This window comes from Ovis aries, chromosome 8 (genome assembly GCF_016772045.2).
Source record: "Ovis aries strain OAR_USU_Benz2616 breed Rambouillet chromosome 8, ARS-UI_Ramb_v3.0, whole genome shotgun sequence".
Taxonomy (NCBI): Eukaryota; Metazoa; Chordata; class Mammalia; order Artiodactyla; family Bovidae; genus Ovis; species Ovis aries.
The window spans coordinates 90,305,313-90,328,176 of record NC_056061.1 but is presented as its reverse complement, the minus strand read 5'-3'; the positions used below and the strand labels follow the sequence as shown (position 1 = coordinate 90,328,176).

General features: G+C 54.5%; 1 protein-coding gene across 3 annotated transcripts in view; it reads right to left on the bottom strand.

Annotated features, from left to right (window-relative positions):
- The window catches only part of SMOC2 (SPARC related modular calcium binding 2), a 162,434-nt gene extending 152,126 nt beyond the window's left edge, over positions 1-10,308 (bottom strand). For all 3 annotated transcript variants that reach the window (XM_027972681.2, XM_060419334.1, XM_027972682.2), the window contains exon 1: positions 10,064-10,308. In XM_027972681.2, coding sequence (XP_027828482.1) covers positions 10,064-10,147 — 84 coding nt within the window. In that variant the 5' untranslated portion in view covers positions 10,148-10,308. The remainder of the gene's footprint in view (positions 1-10,063) is intronic.
- Between the last annotated feature and the right edge of the window lie 12,556 nt (positions 10,309-22,864).

Sequence of the window (22,864 nt, the reverse complement as noted above, 5' to 3'; positions counted from 1 at the left end):
AGGGGAGAGAGACAGGGGAGAGAGACAGGGAGAGATAGGGAGAGAGACAGAGAGAGACAGGGAGAGATAGGGAGAGACAGAGAGAGAGAGACAGAGACAGAGAGAGACAGAGAGACAGGGAGAGATAGAGAGAAAGACAGAGAGAGAGACAGGGAGAGACAGGGAGAGACAGGGAGAGAGACACAGAGAGAGAGACAGGGAGAGACAGAGAGAGACACTCAGAGCAGGAGGGAGAGAGAGAGAGATTAGCCTCTAACTCTACCATTTCCTGACCAATGAAATTCTTTTACCCTTTCTTGTGTGAAGTTTGGGGGAAGAACACAAAGGCCAAGGAAGCGCCCTGGAGCTCCGGCCTGAAGCGCCAGAGCCCCAGGAAGGGAGGCCAGCGGCCGCCCCCAGGCCTCAGTCCACGTCTGGGCACAGCCTTAGGAGCCCCCACGTCCTGACCTCTGCACACGTGGGGTCACAGAACTGAGCCCAGAGACAGGACCCAGCATCGGGTGCGTCCACGCAGCACTGCCGTCTGCAGGCTGAGGGGCGATGTCCCCCCAGAGCCCCAGGAAGCCCCCAGGGCCCATGGCCGTCCACAAGGGGCCACGCTGAGGCTGGGCTGGGCCTGGAAATGACGCCAGGTTCTGAGGGGGTCACGGCCTCCAAGGGGCCTGAGACCGCAGGCGTGACCCGCCTCCCAACCTCGAAGGTCCGTAGAGGACCTCCGGCCCCAGAGACGGGCCTTCCTTGGTCACAGAAGGACAAGGGAACAAAGCCTCAGAGAAAGGCGCGGGTGGAGGGAAAGGGGACCGGCAAGGGGGCCACTTAGGACTCTCTACACCCGCTTCAGATCCTTTCATGCAAACAAATGTCAATGGTTCCTGGCCAGAGGTAGCGGTCGGTAAGAACTCAGCTGGGGGGCAGGGGCTGGGCCTCACCTCCCAGGACCCTCGCCCCACAAAGCCGGGCTGCAGAGCCTGCGGGGAAAAGGCTCGATTGGAAGAGAGGCCTCGGCAGCCTGAGGACCGATTTTCTGCAGTTGATGTTTTTCCGGGTTAAGACCCATCTCAAGCGGACGCGTGTAAGCACTTCCATTCCCAGAGAGCACTGAAACGGGGTATCAGCTTAGCCAACAAGTAAGCGAAGCCACTGCTTTAAACGGAACCGGTTTACTAAGTGACCAGACTTTGCAGCAGAAAGGAAGTCCCATCTGGCGGGCACCCGGCCCGCAGACAGCGCGGGCACCTCCCCGAGAGGGCAGTGGGCCGCGTGGGCCCCGGGGGCTCCGTCCTCCAGCGCCGGCCGCCGGGAGGGGCGGGCTGCTCTCGGGCGCCGCCGTGTGGCCGGCGCGGGCACCTCCGCGTCCACGGCCGGAAGAGGCCCTTGGCCCGGAGCCGCACCTGCGCTTCCTGCGGGTGTAAACCGGTGTCAACAGCCTGAGGTGCCACGAGAGCGGAGAAAAGGATCCGGGACCCCACCTGGGTTTTATCTCCGGGTGAAAAGAAAGATCTCGTTTGGGCAACTCCCTGCAAAAGATACGCCTTTGAAGAAGGAAGACCTGAGCCCATCACCAGTGGGTCCTGCAAAGCCGGGACTGCGCCGACGTGTACGTTCAGGTCAGAGCCGTCTCTCGCGTTCCTCACCCTCGGGCGCCGGCAAACACTTAAATGCATCACCCACGAAAGGAACAGGGCGGCTCGGTGGGGCTGGTGCCAGCCCAGGAAACGGCTCCTCTGCCTTAAGAGGGAAGCGGGCAGAGTCTCGAGTCTGGACTCACAGCCTGGGTGCGGCGTGCGCTCAGGCCCTGCTAGGATCGCACCTGCCTGTGTGGGAGACAACAGGTCTGGGGGCGGGGGCGGGCTGCCGGTCAGGAGCACGCTGTCCGGGCCCAGCACCCGCCGCTACAGCGTCGATTACTGTCAGAGGAAGTCACAGGTGGGCGGCCTTGGGAATCCTAGTCAGAGTTGGATGCTCCCCAAGTCACTGATTCTCGGGAGGGGAGGGCACTCCCTTGGGGCTCTTTCCTGGTGCAGGGCCTGGGTGCAGCAGCTGGAGGGGACGGCCCTGGTCTCACCTCCTGGGAGCCCACCCCTCCGGGTCCCCCTACAGCTCCGCTTACAGGACAGTGAGGAGCGCTTAGCGGATTTCCGTGAGCCAGAGGGGAGAGCTCCAACCTGCTAGTGGGGTCAGGATGCAAGCCTAGTTTTAACACCAATAGCATATAAAACACCACTTAGTTTCTAGAAATTCAAAAAAAAAAAAAAAAAACAGTGAGGGGGAGAAACTGGCTTAATGGAATCTCAGATTCACAAAGTGACTTGGGCAAGTGGGCCAACCAACACGCCAGACAGAGGTGTGCTCCTTGTCTGAGGTCCTGCCTCCGGTCCTGAGGGTGTGAACCAACCAGAGCTCAGAACGGAGCTTGGTTCAGAAAGCGGAGGGGAACATGCAGGGCCTTAGATGAGAGGGTGGGAAGGCAGGAGCAAGCGGACTCCTGGCGGATGACGTCCAAACATCCCTCATCCTCAGAATGCTCCCGACACGGCAAGGCAGAATCGCTGGGGCCTGGGAGGAAGGGCCAGGTCAGAAAGACACGGAGGAGGTGCAAGGGCATCTGGCTTTCCCAGACCTAGTGACCTGCTTTAAATACCTACGCTAACGGCCCAGGGGAAGCAGATGACGGGAACTGTCGGTTCATCAGTAGGTGGCAGTTTTAAAGATGATATGATTCCCAGCCTGCATTCAAACCAAGCCTGCCAGCCAGTGCACCCAGGCCCAGCCCGCACGCCCAGGCCCAGCTCAAGCGCCCAGGCCCAAGGGAAACCCTCCCACGACAGATTCTACGCCACTGTCAGCGGCATTAAGGCGGGCAGCAGAATCTCGCACCATCTCTCTTTGCAATATTTAAAACTTTGGTCTCCCTGGCCGAGACATTCCTGGGCGAGGCCCCTTACATCACAGCCAGTGTGGCCCCTTGGAAGAAAGGGGCCCCCCTCCCCTCTGCCACCAACAGGAGCAGGTCTAAGGAAGGAGTGGACGACCCGGCCTCAAGAGCAGAGTCCTGACCGTGGTCCTGACCTGGCTCTGTCTGTCTGTCCCTGACTCAGCCGCTTCGCCGTGAAGAAGCTAGCAGTCCCCTGAGACAGGTGCAGGAGACATTTCTGTGGCTGATCTCTGGGAGGGAGGCCAAGGCGGGCCTTGGCGTGTGTCTCTGCCATACAGAGCTGAGAGCACTTCCCAGAAAGGATGCTGGGGACACACGCTTGCAGCTCTCGCCCCAAAACTGGCCACGGAATCCCCAGACGGCACTCGCTCTGCCGTCTTAACCCTGGAGTGATCTTGAAACTGAAGGACAGTCACTTCTGTCTTTCAAAGGCCAATATTTTTTTAATTTTAAATGTACTATTTGTTTTTTTAATTCTTGATGACACAAACCCAAGTACTCTGTGGAATCAATTAAGAGACAGCACAGATGACGCCCTTTATCCGTCATCTGGACCTCCTGAACGGTTTCCAAATTGGTAAGCATTTCTGCTCCACACTGAACAGTGATTCTCATCAGTGGGGTGAGTGAATCTCGCAACTCGCACTATGCGACTTCCAAGTCTGTACGCGACTCTAACGTGTAATCTGAGGAGGACACCACAGTGAGGTCCAAACAAGGAGGTGGCCCAGGGTGGCTCTGGGGCCTTTCTTCGGATTTGTACATTTTTCTCAACATTTTAAGAAAAATTGTGGTAGAGCAAGCAAAGTGCAGCCCTGCGGATGGAGTTCCGTGAAGAGAGCTTGACCGGGGCCTGAGCTAGTCTGTTAGTAACCAGGACACTTTAACCAGATTCAAGGAGGAGAAGGCAAGTCTATGCCACATTCTTATGAAGATGAAGACAGGCCCCAGAAGTGCTTGATGAGAAAGGGGCAATGACATGTAAAAACCCCAGCATCAGGGCTCAGCTGTGAACGCACATCAGAGCCGTGTTTTAGAGTCGTCACGAGACTGCTCAGCCAGGCCAGAGGGAGCCGGGTAACCATGACCTCACCGTCCTCAGCTGGAAAAGTGGCCCCCAAAAATTATCACTCTGCCCACTCGGCCATGCACTTCCCATCATTCCTCAGGGTGATGAAGAAAAAAGAACATTCCTTACCCACTTTCACTGAAACAGAGATGGAGCTCCCAGGCGGGAGTGACAGGCCCCCTGCCCAGCACTCAGCGCTCACATCTGGATCAGACAAAGGCCTGTGAGACCCTCTTCCAAGGCCCCAGGTCCACCTCACGAGCACCCAGCCGTTGCCAGCTCCAGGGCGCCGTGGGCTGGGCCACGGAGGGTCTGTCTCCCCGGTCCACTGGGGGCTGGGACGGTACAGAGCTGAGCAGGGCAGGCAGAAGCGTGGGAAGTCAGACCGACGTCCTCAGTCCCAGGAAGAGAATCACGTGTCTGCCACGCGCTCACCTCACAGGGAGGATGGACCCGTTTGTTCCTGGAGCCTTGATGACAGCGAACAACAAAGCAACCCGCCTCGGGCCAGGTCACCGATAGACGAGAGCGCTTGGGGCCAACCCGCTGATGAGCGTGCTTTTCCGGCAGCGACGAAATCCAGCAAGCCTGAGAGCATCCCAAACAAGAGGGGCCTGACAGATTCCGGCGCACATCCTCGAGTGTTCTGAGCCAGGGCTCAAGCACGCCACAGATCTCTGTGCTCATCTGAAGCCTCCGAGCTTCCTGAAACTTCACTATTATTGGAAAACCCTTTGCCAGCAACCTCAAATGTTAACAGCTTGGCTTGCCCCCCACAAAAATAAACATAAACAGGGCGTGTGCTCACCAAGGGGACCTGGCCGGCCACACGACGCAGGGGGTGAGGGGCCTACCATCCACAGAGAGCCAGCCACGCTGAGCAGAGGGGCCCTGCAGATGCTCTCAGGGGAGAGAGTGTGAGGGGAAGGAGCCAGAAACTTCGCACCCACTCTCAGCTCAGACGGAAGCAGCGACATTAAAGGCCACAGGAGAAGCAAAGGAATCAACTGTGATTAGGGCGGAGGCATAAGAGATAGAGAGGAAAGGTGATCAGGGGGAAGAGGGAGTGAGGAGAATGCAGACGCTCACGTTGAAGGAGAAACACGTTCCCAACTGTCTGGACGTTTCGCCTGCCCTTAAATGCCAGCTTCATTGATTAATATTTCGTTTTATGTTGGACATATTAGAAATCTGAATATGATTATAGTGTTATGAGTCATTCTGAAAAGGGCCTCCTATTCTAATGAAAATTTTAATTAAACCTGGCCAGGTAGTACAAGTTTCCATTTATAATGTCTTGTTTCTCAATGCTGACAATATAAATGAGAGTCACCATTTTATTGGGTTCTATTTATTTCTGTTTTATTACAAATCTCTGCTCTTTGGTTTTCAGCCTGGGACTACAAAACCGCATAAAATGCCTGTTATTATCACTTCTAGAACAACCTCTTCTTAGCCCACATGGAATTAGGATTGTACTTTCTGAACCCTTTCCTTCCTTGGGCTTCAGTTATCAATAAATATTCAATATATTAAGTGTTATTCAGACTCTAGAGATATACAGAAATTAAGAGAAGGGTCTTATCCCACGGGCTTGCCGGTGGCTCAGACGGTAAAGAATCTGCCTGCAATGCAAGAGACATGGGTTCCATCCCTGGGTCGGGAAGATCCCCTGGAGGAGGGAATGGTGGCCCGCTCCAGTGTTCTTGCCTGGAGAACCCCATGCACAGAGGAGTCTGGCAGGCTGCAGTCCATGGGGTCGCAAAGGGTCAGACACAACTTAGCAGCTGAACAACAACAACGTGTCCCATTACCAACGCCATCGATTAGGGAATCACAAATGAACTCAGAAAACTATGACTGAATCTTCCTTCTCTGACGCCAGAATCCACCTGGAAGTCCATCACTCTACATCTACAGCTTATAAATGTGTAAATAGTTATGTTTTAATAAAAATATATACAATGTTACCCTTGCCCTCTATTCCAATGTTACATTGCCAATCTTAATAACAACCTCATTCCAAAACCCTAGACTCTCATGAAGGCTTATTTTGATATAGAATTACTTAGAAATCTGTTCTGCTCTGAACCATCGCAACCTACGTTGGTTACATCGATGCCCATTTACTGCACAATCTTGTTATAGCCTGAAGTTGCTTATAGTTTTATTTATGGTCTTGATTTCAAATCAGAATTAAAGCGACCCCTCCAGATGTTTGGGTTTCCAGTCGCCATGTAAATGGGCTTCTAGGTTGGAAAATCTTGATGATGTTTGGTTTCCTTTTCTTTAACCACCTCCGTGGTCCCTCTTCTGCTGATGAATGAAACGCAGCTTTCCCAGAGCAGCAAATGTGCTCAGAGCATTTTCAAAAGGAGAAGAAAAAAACCATAGTCGCTGCCTGAGAGCTGCGCAGACAGTGGAGCAGTGGGGGCAGGACCGTCCACGATCGACCTGGAGCTGAGGGGGACTTCTGACTCCACGTCTCCGCACCGTCAACGGGGGACCCGCTTGTGCCGACCGCGGCATACTCCTATGTGGCTGCTGTCGCTCAGCACCGCCCCCCCAACCCCCCGTGGTGTTCGACTCTGCGACACCATGAGCGGTAGCCCACCAGGCTCCCCTGTCCTTAGAAGCCCCCGCCCCGACAGACAGCTCCTCTTCACGTGCTGGAGGCCCGCCAGGGGAGGGGGGAGGCCCAGCTGGACCAGCCTGGAAGGTGACCCAGCAGACAGGCAGGGAAGTCCGCACCCTGGCCCCCGCCCCCGCCCAGGGAAGCCTCTGGAAGAGAGCAGTGTGGAGGGCCCCAGCAGGGCCTCTCGAATGAGGGTAAAGCAGAGCCTTGCTGGTCAGGCTGCTGCAAGTCAAGGAGAAAACACACACCAGGTGTCCCCGGAGCAAAGAAAGCTCAGCCCGTGGGCAGCACCCGGGGCGCATCCTCACAGGTGGCCAGAAGCCACATGAGAAGCAAGGCCACTGGCCTCTGCCTTCTCAGTGGGGGCAGAACTCCCGCAGGCAGCTCTAAAATCAGTCCACGGCTCCTCCCAAACACTCTGAGCAAAGAGTCACTGGGAGTACAGTGCCCCCGGGAAACACCCAGGAAGGAAACACCCACGTCCCGGTTTGCGGACTTCTGCCAAAGTCGGCACCGCTGCGCCCGTGACGGAGCAGAACTGCAGTCATCTGGACCACGTGTGAGCAGGCAACCGACACTGGAAGGTGCTCCCTGGGCTCGGCCACGAGCAGGATGGAAACTGGACCAGATCCAGCCCTCGAAGAAGGAAGGGACAGGTGAGGATCCCAGCAGGAGTCAGACACACCTCTCGCCCCCGCCTGTCACAGGAAAAGCACGCGGTTCGTGGAGGACCAGGCAGTGATGCACATCCTCAGAGTCACAGGAAAGCACACAAGGGTGCCGTTTCTACAGAATGACTCTAACGGGAAAAAAAGGTAATTACTGAGCAAAGCAGATTCTCTCTGTCTTGAACAGCAATTAGCAGAGGTGGTCAAACCCACTGACACACGGGGGAGACACGTTCCCCAACCAAGACCGTCCCGTGCGGGGAGCGGGGGGACAAAGGCATCACCCAGGGAGGCCAGCGACAAGCTTCTGACCCCTGGAGGCGGGCGCGCTGCCTGCTCCCACCTGAGGAGACAGGGTGGTGCCAAGCGGGCAGCCAGGCTGGTTTCCTCACTTGCTGGTCCAGGCTGGCACCCCCGCCTTAACAAAGCTCGCGCTCCCCCAGGGTGGTGCACTGCTCCGCACCCGGCAGACAAAACCACCATGAGGCCAGCGTCCCCAGGCCTGAGGGGCACAGCCACCTGGGGAAACCACGGCGTCAGGACCAGTGGCACGGCCGCCATCAGAAATAGGGTGAGTTACTGAACAGGTGTGTGCCGCGAGCGGACACGAAAAGCCTCACGTTTAATCCTGGCACTGAGCTAAACAGAAGGCGTTGCTTGATCGCACTTTACAGCAAGAACACTGGCAATTAAGACAGCTAAGTAATGTGCCTAGGACCACACATCCAGAAGACGCCCAGTAATCACTCCCCAGCTCCCAGGGACTGGCACTGTCTCTCTGGTTTATTAAAGACCAGATGTAAATTCTGCAGAGAGAAAGCCATCCTGCTGGAAACAAGCGGTCACCTCCCCCCCTGCAAACTGGAAATCGGTCTGAAAAGAGGTGAGCACCCCAGAAAAATCCAGCACCTCCAACGTGCCCTCACAGCCCATCAGCCAGCTTCTTGACGTGCTTGATGAGAGGTGGGGTGGGGAGGGGAGCTTGCCAAGCGATGTCAGGGCTTTAAGCTTTTCTCCTGGAGGCTGAAGCCACATAGCATCTTACTTGCAAAAACAGTGTTAAGACAAAACAGTTTCGAGGGAAGTGCAGCCAAAGGGGGCTGGTACCCACACTCTGTGTGCCGTTAGCTTCCACACGGGGTCCTCTGCAGCCGGTGCCACCAACGCCCAGGAAACCCTGAGTGCAGCCCTAGGAAGGCCAAGGCCAAGGGCAACCTGAAAGCGAGTGCTTAGCTTCTAAGAGTGCGGGCGGAAAAGAGAAGAAAACCCACAGGGAGTCCAGCAGTTCCAGGAACGAACACCCTATCCTGCTTTTCTACCCAGAGACGGGCAGATCCAGGAGGCCCCCTGAGGTGCCCTGTGCTTTGGGCACTTTCAGAACAGCTGTGGCGGCGGAGACAGCCTGCTGCAAAAGAAGTGAGGCTTGGTCTCCATTTCTCTGGGGCCTCGGATGCCCCGCGGTGGGCGGCTGTTTACACAAGCGCGCGTCTAAGCCCATCATGTGTGTCCAGATGGGTAGAGGCACCGACACACACAGCAAGTCTCACTCCGCGGCCCCGCTGCAGAGATGAAAACCCCACACGGGCCGCTGAGCCTCTGGGAACCTCCTCTTGATCGGGTAGGCAGTTTCTAATCTGCACGTCATTTGTGAGACGCAAGGCAGGGACCAGGGCCGCCCCAGAAGAATTTTAGGTATGAACCGTGAACTCACTAACTCCTTCCCCCTGGTACTGCTCGAATAGGAAAAAAAAAAAAAGGGTTCCCGGCCGGCTTGAGCTTTGCTGAAAAGCAGACCCGACCACAGTCCAGCTCACCCGTTGGTATTTTCGATACAATAAACGCCTTCAGGACCATCCCGGGCACTTAGAAGCATCTCTCCCCCAGAGGTGTTCTCTCTCCCTGCGTGTTTTCTCAAGCACTTGTTCAAAAACACATTTAAGTGGAATGTTTTCGTTTCTGCAGATTGCATTAATTATGGGTTTGCAAACACTGCAAGCCCACGAGGTCTGCCCGAGCCGGGGGCTGGGACACCCGGGCCGTGCCGGCGGCTTGGCTCGGCCCCTGCGCGGCGCTTCGAGCTTGGCACCGCGCAACGGTGGCCTGGCCTCGCCGAGAAGTCGCCGCTAAGAAAGCAAACCCGGCCGCGGTCCGCGCGGTGACCCGGGCGCTCGGCGCACCCTGCCCAGGGGGCCCAGGGCCGGCGAGCGCAGGACGCGGAGTCCCCGGGGCCCTCCAGTGTCTGCCCGCTTGGACGAGGGGAAGCAATCTCCTTGTGTCCCGGCATCTGCTGCTTCTAAGCTCACGTCCCAACCGGGGTCGGGCCCAACCTGCGGGACCCAGGAGCCGGGCCCCTTCGCCCGCCCGCCGGGCGAGAGCCGCGGGGTCCGCACCGCGCGCCCAGGGCCGAGCCCGGGACGCACCGAGCCCGGTGGGAGCCGAGGCCCCGGCAGAGCCGCCCTCGGACAGTCCACCGGGCGGCGCCCTGGCTCCCGGACCTGGTCTTCCGCGCGCGACCCTGCCCCTCGTGCGGGGGCGGCGAGGGGCCCGCGGAGCACCCCTTGCCGGTCCACCCGCGCCGGGGGCCCCAGAAGCCGCGCGCGCCCCGCGGGCCGCCCAGGCCCCACCTGCTCGGGCCACGCGGGCGGGAGGGTCACCTGCTCGCGGCGCCTGAGCGCGGCGGCCGGAGGGGCCCGCGGGGACGCGGCCGGCCCCGCCCGGGCAGGAGGCGGCGCGCCCGGCGCCGCGGGCCCACTCACCGTGAGCGCCGAGAACTTCTGCGCGGGCGCCGGCGGGAGCAGCGCCGCGAGCAGCGGCATCCAGCAGAGCCGCGGCAGCAGCATGGTGACCGGGCGCGGGCCGGCGCTCTCCGGCCCCGAGCGGGGCGCGCGGGCGGCACTCGGGCGGCGGCCGCGGAACCGGCGGAGGGGCTGCTCGGGTCCTCGTCCCCAGCGCTCCGGGCGGCCCGGACTCGACCAGCTGGCCCGGCGGTCCTCCGCGTCCTGCGGCGGCCCCGCTGCTGTCAAATAACTCCGGAGCTTCCCGGATCCTCCTCCGCCCGCCCTCCCCGCCCTCCCCGCCCTCCCGTCCCCTCCCCCTGCCCCACCTCCAGCGCGGCCGCTGCGCCCCGCTCGCTCGGCTCCGACGCCCGCTCCACCGAGCGGCCGCCGCGGGCGCGGGTCTGAGGGAGCTGGAAGTGGAGGGGACCCCCGGGGCTATGCTGCAGCCTATGTGGGTGCTGCGTGTGCGCGCCCCCTTCCCCACACACGCGCAGCCATGTGCGCACACGCACACAGATGCACACAGGCGTACATGCTCTCTCTCGCGCGCGCAAGCCCTGGGACAGCAAGATACACCCCGCACTCCCATCCCAGGGCGCTGATCCGGTCCTCGAAAGACTGATCCTGCTGGCCGATCCACCGCCCCCACCCCCGCCCCGCCCCGCCCCGAGCTAACTCGAAGCCTAGGTCAGCCCCCAGTCCTCCTTGGGGCCCTGGACCTCTGGGCCAGCCTCTAACGCCACCTCGTCCAGCCTAGAATTCGCCTCTCAACTGTACCGGTGGATTAGCTGGCTCTCTAGTAATGGCAGCTGTGAGCAGGGCACCCAGCACCGTCCAGAAGGTTCAAGGAGGGTGGCATCTTTGCACACCTTTCCGCAGGGAAAGGATCTTGGGGGACCTAGAGATCTGGGGCCTGACTTGCAGGTAACCGGGACCTGGGGCAAGTGTGGCTGGCAGGAATGTGGCTGCTTCTAAACCCTTTCAGGCACTGATGAAGCCAGCATAGGAGGTGTAGAGGGTCCAGACTCCTTGGTGGAGACTGATGGGAAACCAAGAGAATTTTGCACGCCCAGACTCTGGACAGTACTCATCACAGACAACATTGCAGAAATAGCTTCTCCTCGGCTTACAACTTTACAGGAGAAAGCCCTGATTCTCGCTCACACAGAAAGCCAAGGGAGCGAAGATTCTGGAGAACAATGCTTCGATTGACTTGTCGGCACACCAAGAAAAAGAAGAAAACAGAAAATCCGAATCTGACTTTTAATCCCGTGTTTAATCCGAAGCTTTGGCAGTGCGTCGGGGGCTGTATCAGCAGGCTATGCGCCTGACCATTGAGACAAAGCCTGGGCTGTTCCAACCACGGGGTCCCACGCTGAGGTGTTTTCCGCATGAAAGCGACAGACAGAGGGCCATGGAAAGGTGGGGAGGAAATGTGTGTCTTCTCGAAAGAGGGCTGCTCTGTGAATTCTCATTCAAATTCCAGAGCCCAGAAAATCTATTAAGTATTATACTTAAACACATTCCTTCTGGCTTGAGGGCTCAGAAAGAAACTGTAATAAAACCGGGACTATTCTTGGGTCCGAGAAAGAGGTGAGCAGAGCAGCTGCACGTGGGTAAGTGACTAAGGAATGCCGTTAGGGAGCGTCCTCAACTGTCGAGGGAGAATGCAGAGTAGACACTGCCAACTGCTGGTCTAAGATCGCCCAGAGAGGAAAACTTGCACCCAAACCTGGCGTGAACCCTTCAGCATTCGCTGCCAGAAATGTTGCTTTTACTTCCTGCTTTACTGAGAGGACTGCAAGCTGACAGCTTAAATACTCATTCGCTGTCGTGCACTTTTCTGTAGAAGTCAAAAGATGGGAAACACGCTCATTCATTCACTCTGACAACGTCAGGAGGAAGAACAAAAGCAGGCCAGCGGCTTAGCCGGACAGCGGGAGCGGCAGAAGCAGGCCCAGACCCCCGGTGCCCAGACCTGCCCTCTGCCTTTTGTCCTGCACCTCCTTTGAGGCCCAGAGAAGGAGGGCGGGAGTGGGGGGAGCAAAGAAGGCCCCCCCACCCCCGGCTTGCAAGCCCTGTGCTCAAGAATCTCAGCGTTTCCCTCACGTATCAACCACAGACTCCTCAGGGAGTCCACACAGAGAAATGAAATGTGCTGTCCAGGACCGTCCGATGAGACACAGCCTTTGACAACTGGGAGGTGGGGGAGCTCACAGCGCCCTGAATGCCAACTTCTAGCTCCTACGAGAAGCTGGCAGCAGAGTTGGGAGACAGTCAGCTTCCATTTTTGCGGAGAAAAACAATACGTTTATTAAAAACACTGGGTTACTGTTGTGTCTGTCTGTCATTCTCCGCCGCTGAGAAAGTTATTCCTGGCGTGGAGGCCAGATGGGTGCTGCGTTAGCGAGAACAGCCACTTAGTCGAGAAGCAAGACAGGAAGCAGCCAGCTCAGTGTTTTCCAGGCAGTTCCTATAGGACAGGCCGGCCCATCGAGGAAGTTCCCTTCTCTTGGAAATGTGGGGGTTTTTTAAATTAGTAAGTGGATGAGGGCCCATTCTAAATTGTGGATTATGTATCTGGAATTTAACTTTTTTTGTCACTGAAGAATATGAAGGAGAAACTAAGGACCCACTATTCTAGCCATCCTCACGTTTCCAAATCTACTTTCCCCCTTAGGCCACTAGCAAAATGCTCGATAAGGCATCCTGGCTTACTTTTTAATTTCTTTCACTATGCCAAAACTGCCAAAGGACTTCTTTCTTGTTGTAGGCATGATATAATTTGTTGTTCCGCCGCTAGGTCACGTCCGACTCTGCAACCCCATGAACTGCAGCATACCAGGCTTCCCTGTCCTTGCCTGTCTCCCTGATTTTGTTCAAACTCATGTCCATTGAGTCAGTGGTGCCATGCAACCATCTCATCCTGTCATCCCCTTCTTTTCTTGCCCTCAATCTTTCCCAGCAGTAGGCGTGATATAATGTAATTATTACTTCTGACTAATTTGTATTTGGCCAGAAACTTCTTGTCAGCTCATTTTCCCACCTCAATAGGCAAAGCATAAGCTCTTTAAGCAAGTGTCCCTGTGAATTCTGTGTCTCCCAAATCTTACCAGGGTGCTGCCATCCCGAGGGTCGCCCGCGGGTGTGAGCGAGCCCTGGTCAGCATGCTTGCCCTGGCCAGCGTGCCCACTCCACCAGTCACCATCAGTCACTTATTAACATTTTCTCCCAGCTCCTGCTTTGCTCTGGCAGGAAGAGTCTTTGCAGCTCGCTCGCTCTCCCCAGGTGGATTCTGCACAATCGCCCCCTCTCGTATCTCTGTGTGTTCTGCCAACCCTCAGACTGGCTCCAGAGTTTACCCCCAGACCAGAGGGTTGGTGTTTCTGGGAGTTTCTGACTCTTGGCTCTCTGCTTGGCCTCTTAGCCTGAAGGACCTTTGTCTTCCCTTAACTTTGTTCCCTTTGGCCCAGGAATGACCCTCCCGTCAGTCCCGGGCTTTTAGCCCAAGCGCCCAACTCCAGAAACCCAAGTGCAAGGAGGAGTCACAGGGCCTAGTTAGGCAGCGCCGGGCCAGCTGGCCTTCGCCACGACCATTAGACTCAGTCAGCGGGACAGGTTCCGTTAAAGCACAGACTGCGTGGACCCTAGTCTGTCTCAAGGCTCTCGTCCCTGTTTGTAGACATTTAAGTAACAGATAATCTGAAGTGTCTTTGTTCTCAATAAAATCACGTGCACTGATTTATTCTGCCATCTCACGATGTCTTATGATATGGATTAGGACAATGCTTTCAAGGCACTTTATGGACATTTTTAATGGATTGGAATTTGCTGGGTGTTTGATACAAGTCGTCTAATTAACTCAGTGGAAACTCTGCAAAGCTCATATTTCACAGATGACAAACAATAAGGCCGAGATCCCTGGCAGCCCGGGTGTGCAGGAGAATTGAGTGGCAGAGCAGGACCCTCACCCAGCTCTGACCCCGCAGTCTGCCTCTCCCCCTCACTACCCACAGCTCTGAGCTGCAGACACGCCATCACCGCCTTGCGCTGCTTGGCCTGTTGCTTCAGATCCACCACCGCGGTGGTTTTGGATTCATTGGAGATGCTTCCACGCCACGGCAGCACTTTCCAATGGTAAACCTTTCTAACATTCTCAAAGTTCTGTTTCACAAAGCCGAATACGAACTTGCTACTTTCACGGTGTGAACGTTCCCTCTAAAGGTGACAGCAGACAGCTGCATCGCTCTGAAAGTATGTATTTCTGTTGCCAGAGATGAACCAGCCTAAGGAGCCACCCTCCCATCAGGCCAAACGTGAGGCAGCTGCCAGAGGCAGCACGGGGGTCTTGAAACAGGTTCGCGTCCACCACACTCAGAAGCTGTTTTTGCCTTTCTGTTCGTGAAGCCACATTTATTAGTATATGGAACTTACAGAAGATAAGAGTTACAGAGCTAAAACAATAATAATTTTAAAAGCCCATCTCACCCAAAACTATGATGGCAGGAGGTGTGAACGAGGAGAGAGGTGGAGCTAACTATAAATCAACACAGAGCAGCCAAGCTCCTCCGAACTCAGGTGACCCAAACCACCTCTGGAGTCTCCCTCCTCGTCAACCACAATGTAGGCATCTTCCCCTCCTTTCTTTATGTGAGACCTGCCTTTAGGGGGAAGGAAAGGGTTTTAAACAGAAATACAACTTGCCAGGAATACTCCGAGACTGGTGGACCACACAGATGTGAGTTATACTGACAGAAAGCAGTGTGAGAAGATCCTCCAATAAAAAAGCCTTTCAATTACCTTCAGCGGCCACGCCCCCTTCCCTAGCCTAGTGCAAATGCCAGGATGGCATTCCATCAAAACACTCCTCTCCCCTCGCCGCCCCCGCCATTCCTGGTGATCTGAGCTGAATATTAAAATGCAGCCACACAACGTTAGGAGAAGGAAGGAAACAGCAAAGACAGAGCAGAAATCAGTGAAACAGAGACTAGAAAGACCGTTTAAAAGATTGACGGGACTGAGCGCGGCTTCTCTGAAAAGCCAGACTGAACTGACAGACCTTTATCTAGACCCACCAAGAGAGAAAGAGAGAGGATGCAAACAGATCAGAAATAAGAAGAAGTTACAAATGACACCACAGACATACAGACGGACATAAGAGATTCCTGTGGCCGATTACACGCCAAGTTGGACAGCCTAGGAGAAACGGGTAAATCCCTAGAAACATGCAGCCAACAAAAGCTGAATCATTAAGAAATAGAAAATCTTATTAGCAAGGAAATTAAGTCAGTAATCAAAAGCTTTCCAACAAACAAAGGTCTAGGACCAGATTGCTCCTTTGGTGAATTCTATCAAATGTTCAAAGAATTAATTAATTCCCACCAAACTCTTCCAAAAAATAGAACAGGAGGAACACCTCCAAACTCATTTTCCCAGGCAAGCATCATTCTGATATGAAATCAGACAGGGATGCCACCTGGAAAGAAAATTACAGGCCAGTGTCCCTGATGAATATATCAAACAGATGTAAAAATTCAAAAGAGAATGTTAGCAAACCTAATTCAACAATACATTGAAAGGATCGCACAGAATGATCAAATGGGATTTATGCCAGGGATGCAAGGATGCTTCAACATCCATAAATCAGTCAACACGACATGCCATTTCAACAAGATGAAAATATTAAAACGTATATGATCATCTCAATAGATGCAGAAAATGCCTTTCCACTTATGATAAAAACTGTCAACAAAGGGGTTATTGAGGGGTCGTGCCTCACCATAATATGGGTCATGCATGACAAGCCCACAGCTAATCCACCCAAAGGTGAAAAGCTGAAAGCTTTTCCCCTACGATCAGGAACAAGACAAGGACACACTCTCACCACTTTTTTCCAGCACAGTGCTGGAAGTCTTGCCCACAGCAATTAGGCAAGAAAAAGACAAGCGACCCAAATTGGAAAGGAAAAGTAAAATGCTACTATTTGCCGATGACATAGTATTATACACAGCAAACCCTAAAGACCCCACCGAAAACTGTTAGAACTAATAAACAAGTTCAGCAAAGTTGCTGAAAGCAAAACCAACACACAAGAAATGTCGTACTTCTTTGCAGCAATGACAAGCCATCGGAAAGAGAAGTCAAGAGAACACTCCCATTCCAACTGTACCAAAGACGGTGAAGTGTCTAGAATTTAAGCAGGGAGTGAGAGAGCTGTACGCCGAAGATCAGCCATGAAAGAAAGTGAGCACAACCTAATGGAAAGAGACTGCAAGCTCAATAGGCTGGAAGAATGAACACTGTTGAAAAGTCCATACATCCAGAGTAACAGACAAATTTCAACAGAATCCCTATCAAAATTCCAACAGTATTTTTCACAGAAATAGAACAACTCCACATTTTTCACAGATCCGTAGAAGACCCCAAATAGCCAAAGCAACATTGAGGAAAAAGAACAAAACTAGAGGCACCATACCCCTCGATCTCAGATAGTATTACAAACCTATCGTGATTAAAACCGCAGGACACCGCATAATCGTAGATCAATGGGATGGAATACAGCCCAGAAATAAACCGATGCGTATTCGAGTGATCTGCAGCAAAGGACCTAAGAATATACAAGGGGGAAAAGAATGACTCTGGCCCCTATCTCACAGCATACACAAAAATTAATTCAAAACGGATTAAAGACTTGAATATAAAACCTGAAACCATAAAAATCCTATGAGAAAACAAAGGTAGTAAGCTAGCTGACGTCAGTCTTGCTGACGAGATGTTCAGCACAAGAAAATGTGTGTCTTTCAGTTTTATGGGAGATCTATATATATATATATATATACATAATAAAATATATAATATATACATATATAATACTTTTTATATAAAATATATATAGTCAAAATTATTTCCATGAAAACACATCATGATTTACTAGGAGAGAATGGAATCTCAACTATTTGGATCAAATCCATTACCTAGAAGGTGGTTCAACGAAACCAAAGAAATCTGCTTTAATCAGACAATGCAATTAACAGTCCAATTTCCTGAGCATCAGCTTCATGTTTAACTAAGGGAGAACTTCTGAAGAGGATCATTTGAGGGCTGGTCAGCAGGAAAGTATGGCTGAAACCATTTTGCCAAAATTTGTTTTTTGTTTATTTAGTGTTGGGGATCAGGATCATTAGGGCTTCCCTGGTGGGAAGCCAAGAATCCGCCTGCAATGCAGGAGACACAGGATCAACCCCTGGGTCGGGAAGATTCCCCGGAGAAGGGCACGGCAGCCCTGGGTCGGGAAGAGCCCCTGGAGACGGGCACGGCTGCCTACTCCAGTGTTCTTGCCTGGAGAATCCCACGGACGTCAGCGTCATCCGGGGCAGGTTTCAGTCCTTTGTTTATTTTTAGAATTATTTTGTCACTTTAAGAATTCGTCACTTTATTTTACAACGCTTCAGTGTTTTCCTACATTTCTAATTTTTCCACCTATAACATGTTTAAATATAGAAAACACAGTCAGCGGGAGGCACGCGGTTGTTTTTTCTGCCACTGACAGGAGAAAATGCTTCCGATGAAGCCACAGCACAGCACGGTCTGACCAGCGGTTCAGAGTCCGTCCCCAGGAGACAGGCCAAAACGCACAAAGCCGGGGGTCTGCCCTCTGCTGCTGGAGGAGCGCTGATGACGGACAGGGGGCTTGTTTTATATTTAGGCTTGTTGCCTTTGTTTGCTCACCAGAGAAGAAAAGAAAGAGAGAAACGAGGAGTCAGAACAGCAGCCAGTGGCCGCGGTCGGGACCCCCTGCTCTCTCAGGAATCCCCCCAAAGCAAGGATGGCAGAGCTCTGAGGCCAACAAGCTACAAGGGCGGGAGGGCAGAGGAGTCGGTGCTGGGGAGACCGCAGAAGCCGGACGGCGGACGTGGGAACGACCTGGTCTGCGGCAGAGGGAGAGGCCTGGGGACCTACGTGGTGTCTTAAGGGGGCTGGAGCCTGCAGGGGAAGCTCTGGCCCCAGGAAGGGGAGGCAGGGCCTGGCCACAGCAGGGGCGAGGGGCCGGGTCACGTGCAAGGGCTGGACACCCCCTGCTCCAGCCCCATCGGTCCCCGAGAGCCCGCTGGTCAGCAGGAGGGAGGTCTCCAGGAAGATTCTGGCCATGTCTCCCCCGGGAAGAGGGCAGCAGCAGGGCGGGCCAGCCTCCCCGCACTCGGGGCCGCGGCCGCCCAGGTCTCAGCCTAGCCTGTGGGGACGGGACCCCTGGGGGTCTGGACCGCGGCCGCCCGGGTCTCGGCCCAGCCTGTGGGGACGGGACCCCTGGGGGTCTGGGGGGCGCTCTCGTGGGGAAGTCAAGGCAGAAACCAAGCACGTGGGCTGGGGTCTGTGTGGGCCTGGCCAGGACTCAGCCTCCCAGCATCAGTCACAGGGGCCCACGCGCCCCAAGAGCCAGAGCTAGACCCTGGGCTTTTCCAGAGCAGCTTCAAATAGGAAAGAATAAATCCACAGGGATTGTTTGGCCTAGCAGAAATGGAAAGCGCACTGGAAGGTCGAAAGGCAAAGGTGAAGAGACGGAAGAACACAGGCCTGGAAATGGGAGCACCTGCTGGATCTCCCCAGATCGTCTCAGGGCACATCGGCTGCCCTGGTGCCCAGGGGCCTGGGTCAGGGCCAGCCCCCTCACCCCACCCGCCCACCACCCCAGAGCTGCTCCTCCGCTCCCTGCCTGCTCGGCCCAGCTCGCTACAGTGCAAGCTTCCTTCCCGCTGGGAGGCTGTGACAGACACTGTGTCTCCGAGTCCCCTCCAGGCACACGGGAGGTTTCTCTGGGGTGGTTACCGAGTTAAAAATGGAGGCCTGAGAGGCAGATACCGTGGTGGATGCTGCACTGGAACCAACTTTGAAGGGTGGAGAGGCTTTCTTTTATTTTACTTTATGATTTATTGAAGTATAGCTGATTTATAGTAGAGTATAATGCTGTGAGGTTCAGAGGTACAGCAAGGTGATTCAGTCACACACACACTCTATTTTTCGAGTCTTTTCTGTTCTGGGTCATCACAGCGTTGAACATAGTTTTCTGTGCAATACAGGAGGTCCCGGCTGTTGTTGTTCAGCCGCTAAGCTGTGCCCAAGTCTTTGCAACCCCATGGAGCGTAGCACGCCAGGCTTCCCTGTCCTTCAGTACCTCCCAGAGTGAGAGAGTCGCTCAGACTCACGTCCACGGAGTCGGTGATGCCATCCACGCACGTCATCCTCTGTCGTCCCCTTCTCCTCCTGCCCTCAGTCTTTCCCAGCACAGAGTCATTTCCCACGAGTCAGCTCTTGCATGGTGGCCAGAGTACTGGAGCTTCAGCTTCACCATCAGTCCTTGGTGTTTATCGGTTTTGTGCACAGCAGTGTATGTCAGTGCTTAGCTCCTAAACCACAAGGCCTCCCCTCGTGACTCAGCTGGTAAAGAATCCACCGGCAGTGCGGGAGACCTGGGTTCGATCCCCGGGTTGGGAAAATCCCCTGGAGAAGGGAGAGGCTGCCCACTCCGGTGTTCTGGCCTAGAGAGTCCCATGGACTGTGTACTCCAGGGGTTCACAGCGTCGGACACGACCGCATCTTTTTCAGCTCCTAATCTGCCTCCCCACCGCCGTCCTGCTCTGTGACTGCGTCTGTTCACTGTGAGTCTCCCAGTGGATAAATCAGCTCGTTTGTGTCCGTTTTTCCGATTCCACATGTAAGTGATGGAGTGTGGTAATTGTCCTTCCCAGCCTGGCTTACTTCGCTTAGCAGGATGATCTCCAGGTCCATCGGCGCTGCTTCAGATGGTGTCACTTCATCCCTTTGTATGGCTGAGCAATAGTCCACCGCATATGCTCACCACATCATCGTCATTCACTCACCCGTCGCTGGACACTTCGGTTGCTTCCACGTCTTGATATTGTGCACAGTGGTGCTATGAACACTGCGCTGCATAAATCCTTTCAAATTAGAGTTTTCATCTTTTTCAGGAATATGCCCCGGAGTGGGATCATATGGCAGCTCTATTTTCTAGAGAGTCTGTTTCTAGATAAGGAAATAGCTCATGGAAGTGTGCGCTGATCAGAGTTCCATGAGCAGAGGAGCTCATGAAATGCTAGTGGCTAATAAAGCTTCATGCGCAAAGTTAGGCCCAGTGGTGAGCCTCATATTTCAGGGGTGAGGGGTGCGGGGGTCTGCTTCTTATGCAGGCAGTCATGTGAGCAGCCCTCCTTCCGTCTTGCTCACTGTACGAAACTTGGCAAACACTGGGGCCACCCCGCAGCGAGCAAGTCCACAGGAGCCACTTTTCCAGCAAAGTCTGCTGACGCTGCGGACGGGTCACATCCTGCGGCTCTCACACCAGGTCACCCACTTGCCCTGTTTTCATCTTTGCACTGGTGGCCTGCGGTCAGTGATGCTCTGTGTTCCTACGGGGCTCGTTTTGGGGTGCCAGGAACCTCAATTATATGCGTGAACTTAGCTGATGATGTTGCGTGCGTTCTGACTACCCCACAGACCCCCCATCCCCCATCCCCCCCTCCTCAGGCCTCCTTGCCCCTTGAGACACAGCAGTATTGAAATTGGGGCAATGACCAGCCCTACAACGGCCTCTACGTGATCAAGTGTAAGGGAGAGTCACCGGTGCAGCAAGCTTTGCTCTCGTCTTGTTGCACAGAATTGCTGCAGACACCTCGCCTTCAGCAGCCCCCACTCTGATCAGCCAACAGCCTCAACATCAAGGTGAAAAGATGCCAACTCAGTGAAGGCGCAGATGACAGCTAGCATTTTCAGCGATAAACTGCTCTTATGTCGGAGTGTGTGCCTTGTTTTTCAGACGCAATGCATTGCACCCTCAACAGACTGCACTGCTGTGCGGACAGGACTTCTGTCTGACCTGGGAGGCCAGACAGCACCTGCGGCCTGCTTCACTGCGATAGCTGCTGCAAGCAACGTCCAGGAGCCAAACCTTCCCCATCTCCGGGGTGTGCTCGTGTTAGATACGATCCTCCCGGGAAACAGCACATAAATAAATATATACCCATACACACAAGGGGAGAAAGAGATCAACTGATTGATTTGAAGGTGTTGGCTGACTTGACTGTGGGTGTTGGAACATCCGAACTCTGCAGGGAAGGCTGGCAGTCAGTGGCCCAGGATGAGCAGATGCCCAGGATAAGGAGAATTCTGCCCTCCTTGGGGAACCGCAGTCTTTCCTCTTAGTGTCTTCAACTACTTAGACACGGCCTACCCACATGGAGGGCCACCTGCTTTGTTTACAGTGAGATTTAAATGTTAATCTCATCTGAACATGGCTTCACAGCAACACCTAGGCAGACGCTTGCCCCAGCACTGGGCACTGCGGCCCAGCAAGTGGGCCTGTAAAATTCACCACCCGAGTCAACACAGGTTCTCGAGGTGGGAGTGACGTCAACAGTGAAGTTGTAGCTCTGGCACATAGCGAAAGCGGCTCTTTAGGAAGAAATCTCGGACAGCACACGGTTTATTAGCAGCATCCTAAACGAACTCAATGAAATGGCCGCTACATGGAGCTTTGGCACCACAAGAGGTCCTTTTCCGGGGAACCCCCTGCCTCCCAGGACAGCGCAGATAAGAAACTCTGGTCCGCAGCGGCCAGAGTGGACAGTCCACTCCACGGAGGGTCTGCACGCTTCGCCTTTTCCTCCTGGTGTTTCCTGCTCCTTAACAGGGTCCAGAGGAGGACAGGGAGTAAAAGGACTCGTCCGGGGGGACCCCCACGAGCCCCGCTGGGGGGCTGGCAAAGAAAGGCTTGACAGATGACAACGAGCACAGGGGCTCGAGCTCGCTCGTTGTTGACGGCATCACGGACTCTGCCTCAGTCCTGTATTCATAGCTCTCAGGTGGGGGTGGCTGTAGTAGCAGAGAACAGTCAGTCTAAGTGCTAACACGCATTGCTTTAAGTGTGTGAAAGAGGAGGCCACAAACCTCAGCTGGTGGTATAAGGTGGCACTCAGAGAGGCCTGGGGCGTGCTGACCAGACACTGGAACATCGTCCCCTCCCGGGAGGCAGGTCAGGACGGCCTTCTGGGAGCAAGGAGGCTGTCTTCACCTGGATCTTGGTTCTGTGCGTGCTCATTCCATCACACTTTCAGCTGTGTGTGCATCTGTGTGTTAGTCGCTCAGTCGTGTCCGACTCTTTGTGACCCCATGGGCCACAGCCCGCCAGGATCCTCTGTCCCTGGAATTCTCCAGGCCAGAATGCTGGAGTGGGTAGCCATGCCCTCCTCCAGCGAATCTTCCCAACCCAGGGATTTGCCCAGGTCTTCTGCGCTGCAGGCAGATTGCTTACCGTCTGAGCTGGGTATGCATATGCTCACAATTTACCCCTGTCCTTTCATTCAAATTTCCCTGCAGGCTTTGTGTTTCCAGCCCCAGAGCGACCTCTGTGTCTTGTCTGAAAGCCTCCTGTTCACTCCAAGACCCTGGGAGCCAGGCCTTGTCTGAGAGCCGCTCAGCAGCCAGCACAAGGCATCTTCTTTCCGAATGCTCGTGAGCGACAGCTTCGGCAGTCACGTGTGTGTGAGAGCCACCCAGACGTTGGATCAGTCATTTCCACTTATCAGCTGAAATGGTGTTTAGTCTGCGGATGTTTGTTGAAACGTATAATGAATAGGATGTCACGCTGGCGGCAATTCATTAAGCAGCAAAAAAGTTAGCTTGAGCCCCAAGATATTTACAAATCACAGATCCCACGAAGGACACCGCCTGCAGCCAGAATACGCAGCGACCTCGCGAAGCAATGGCTTA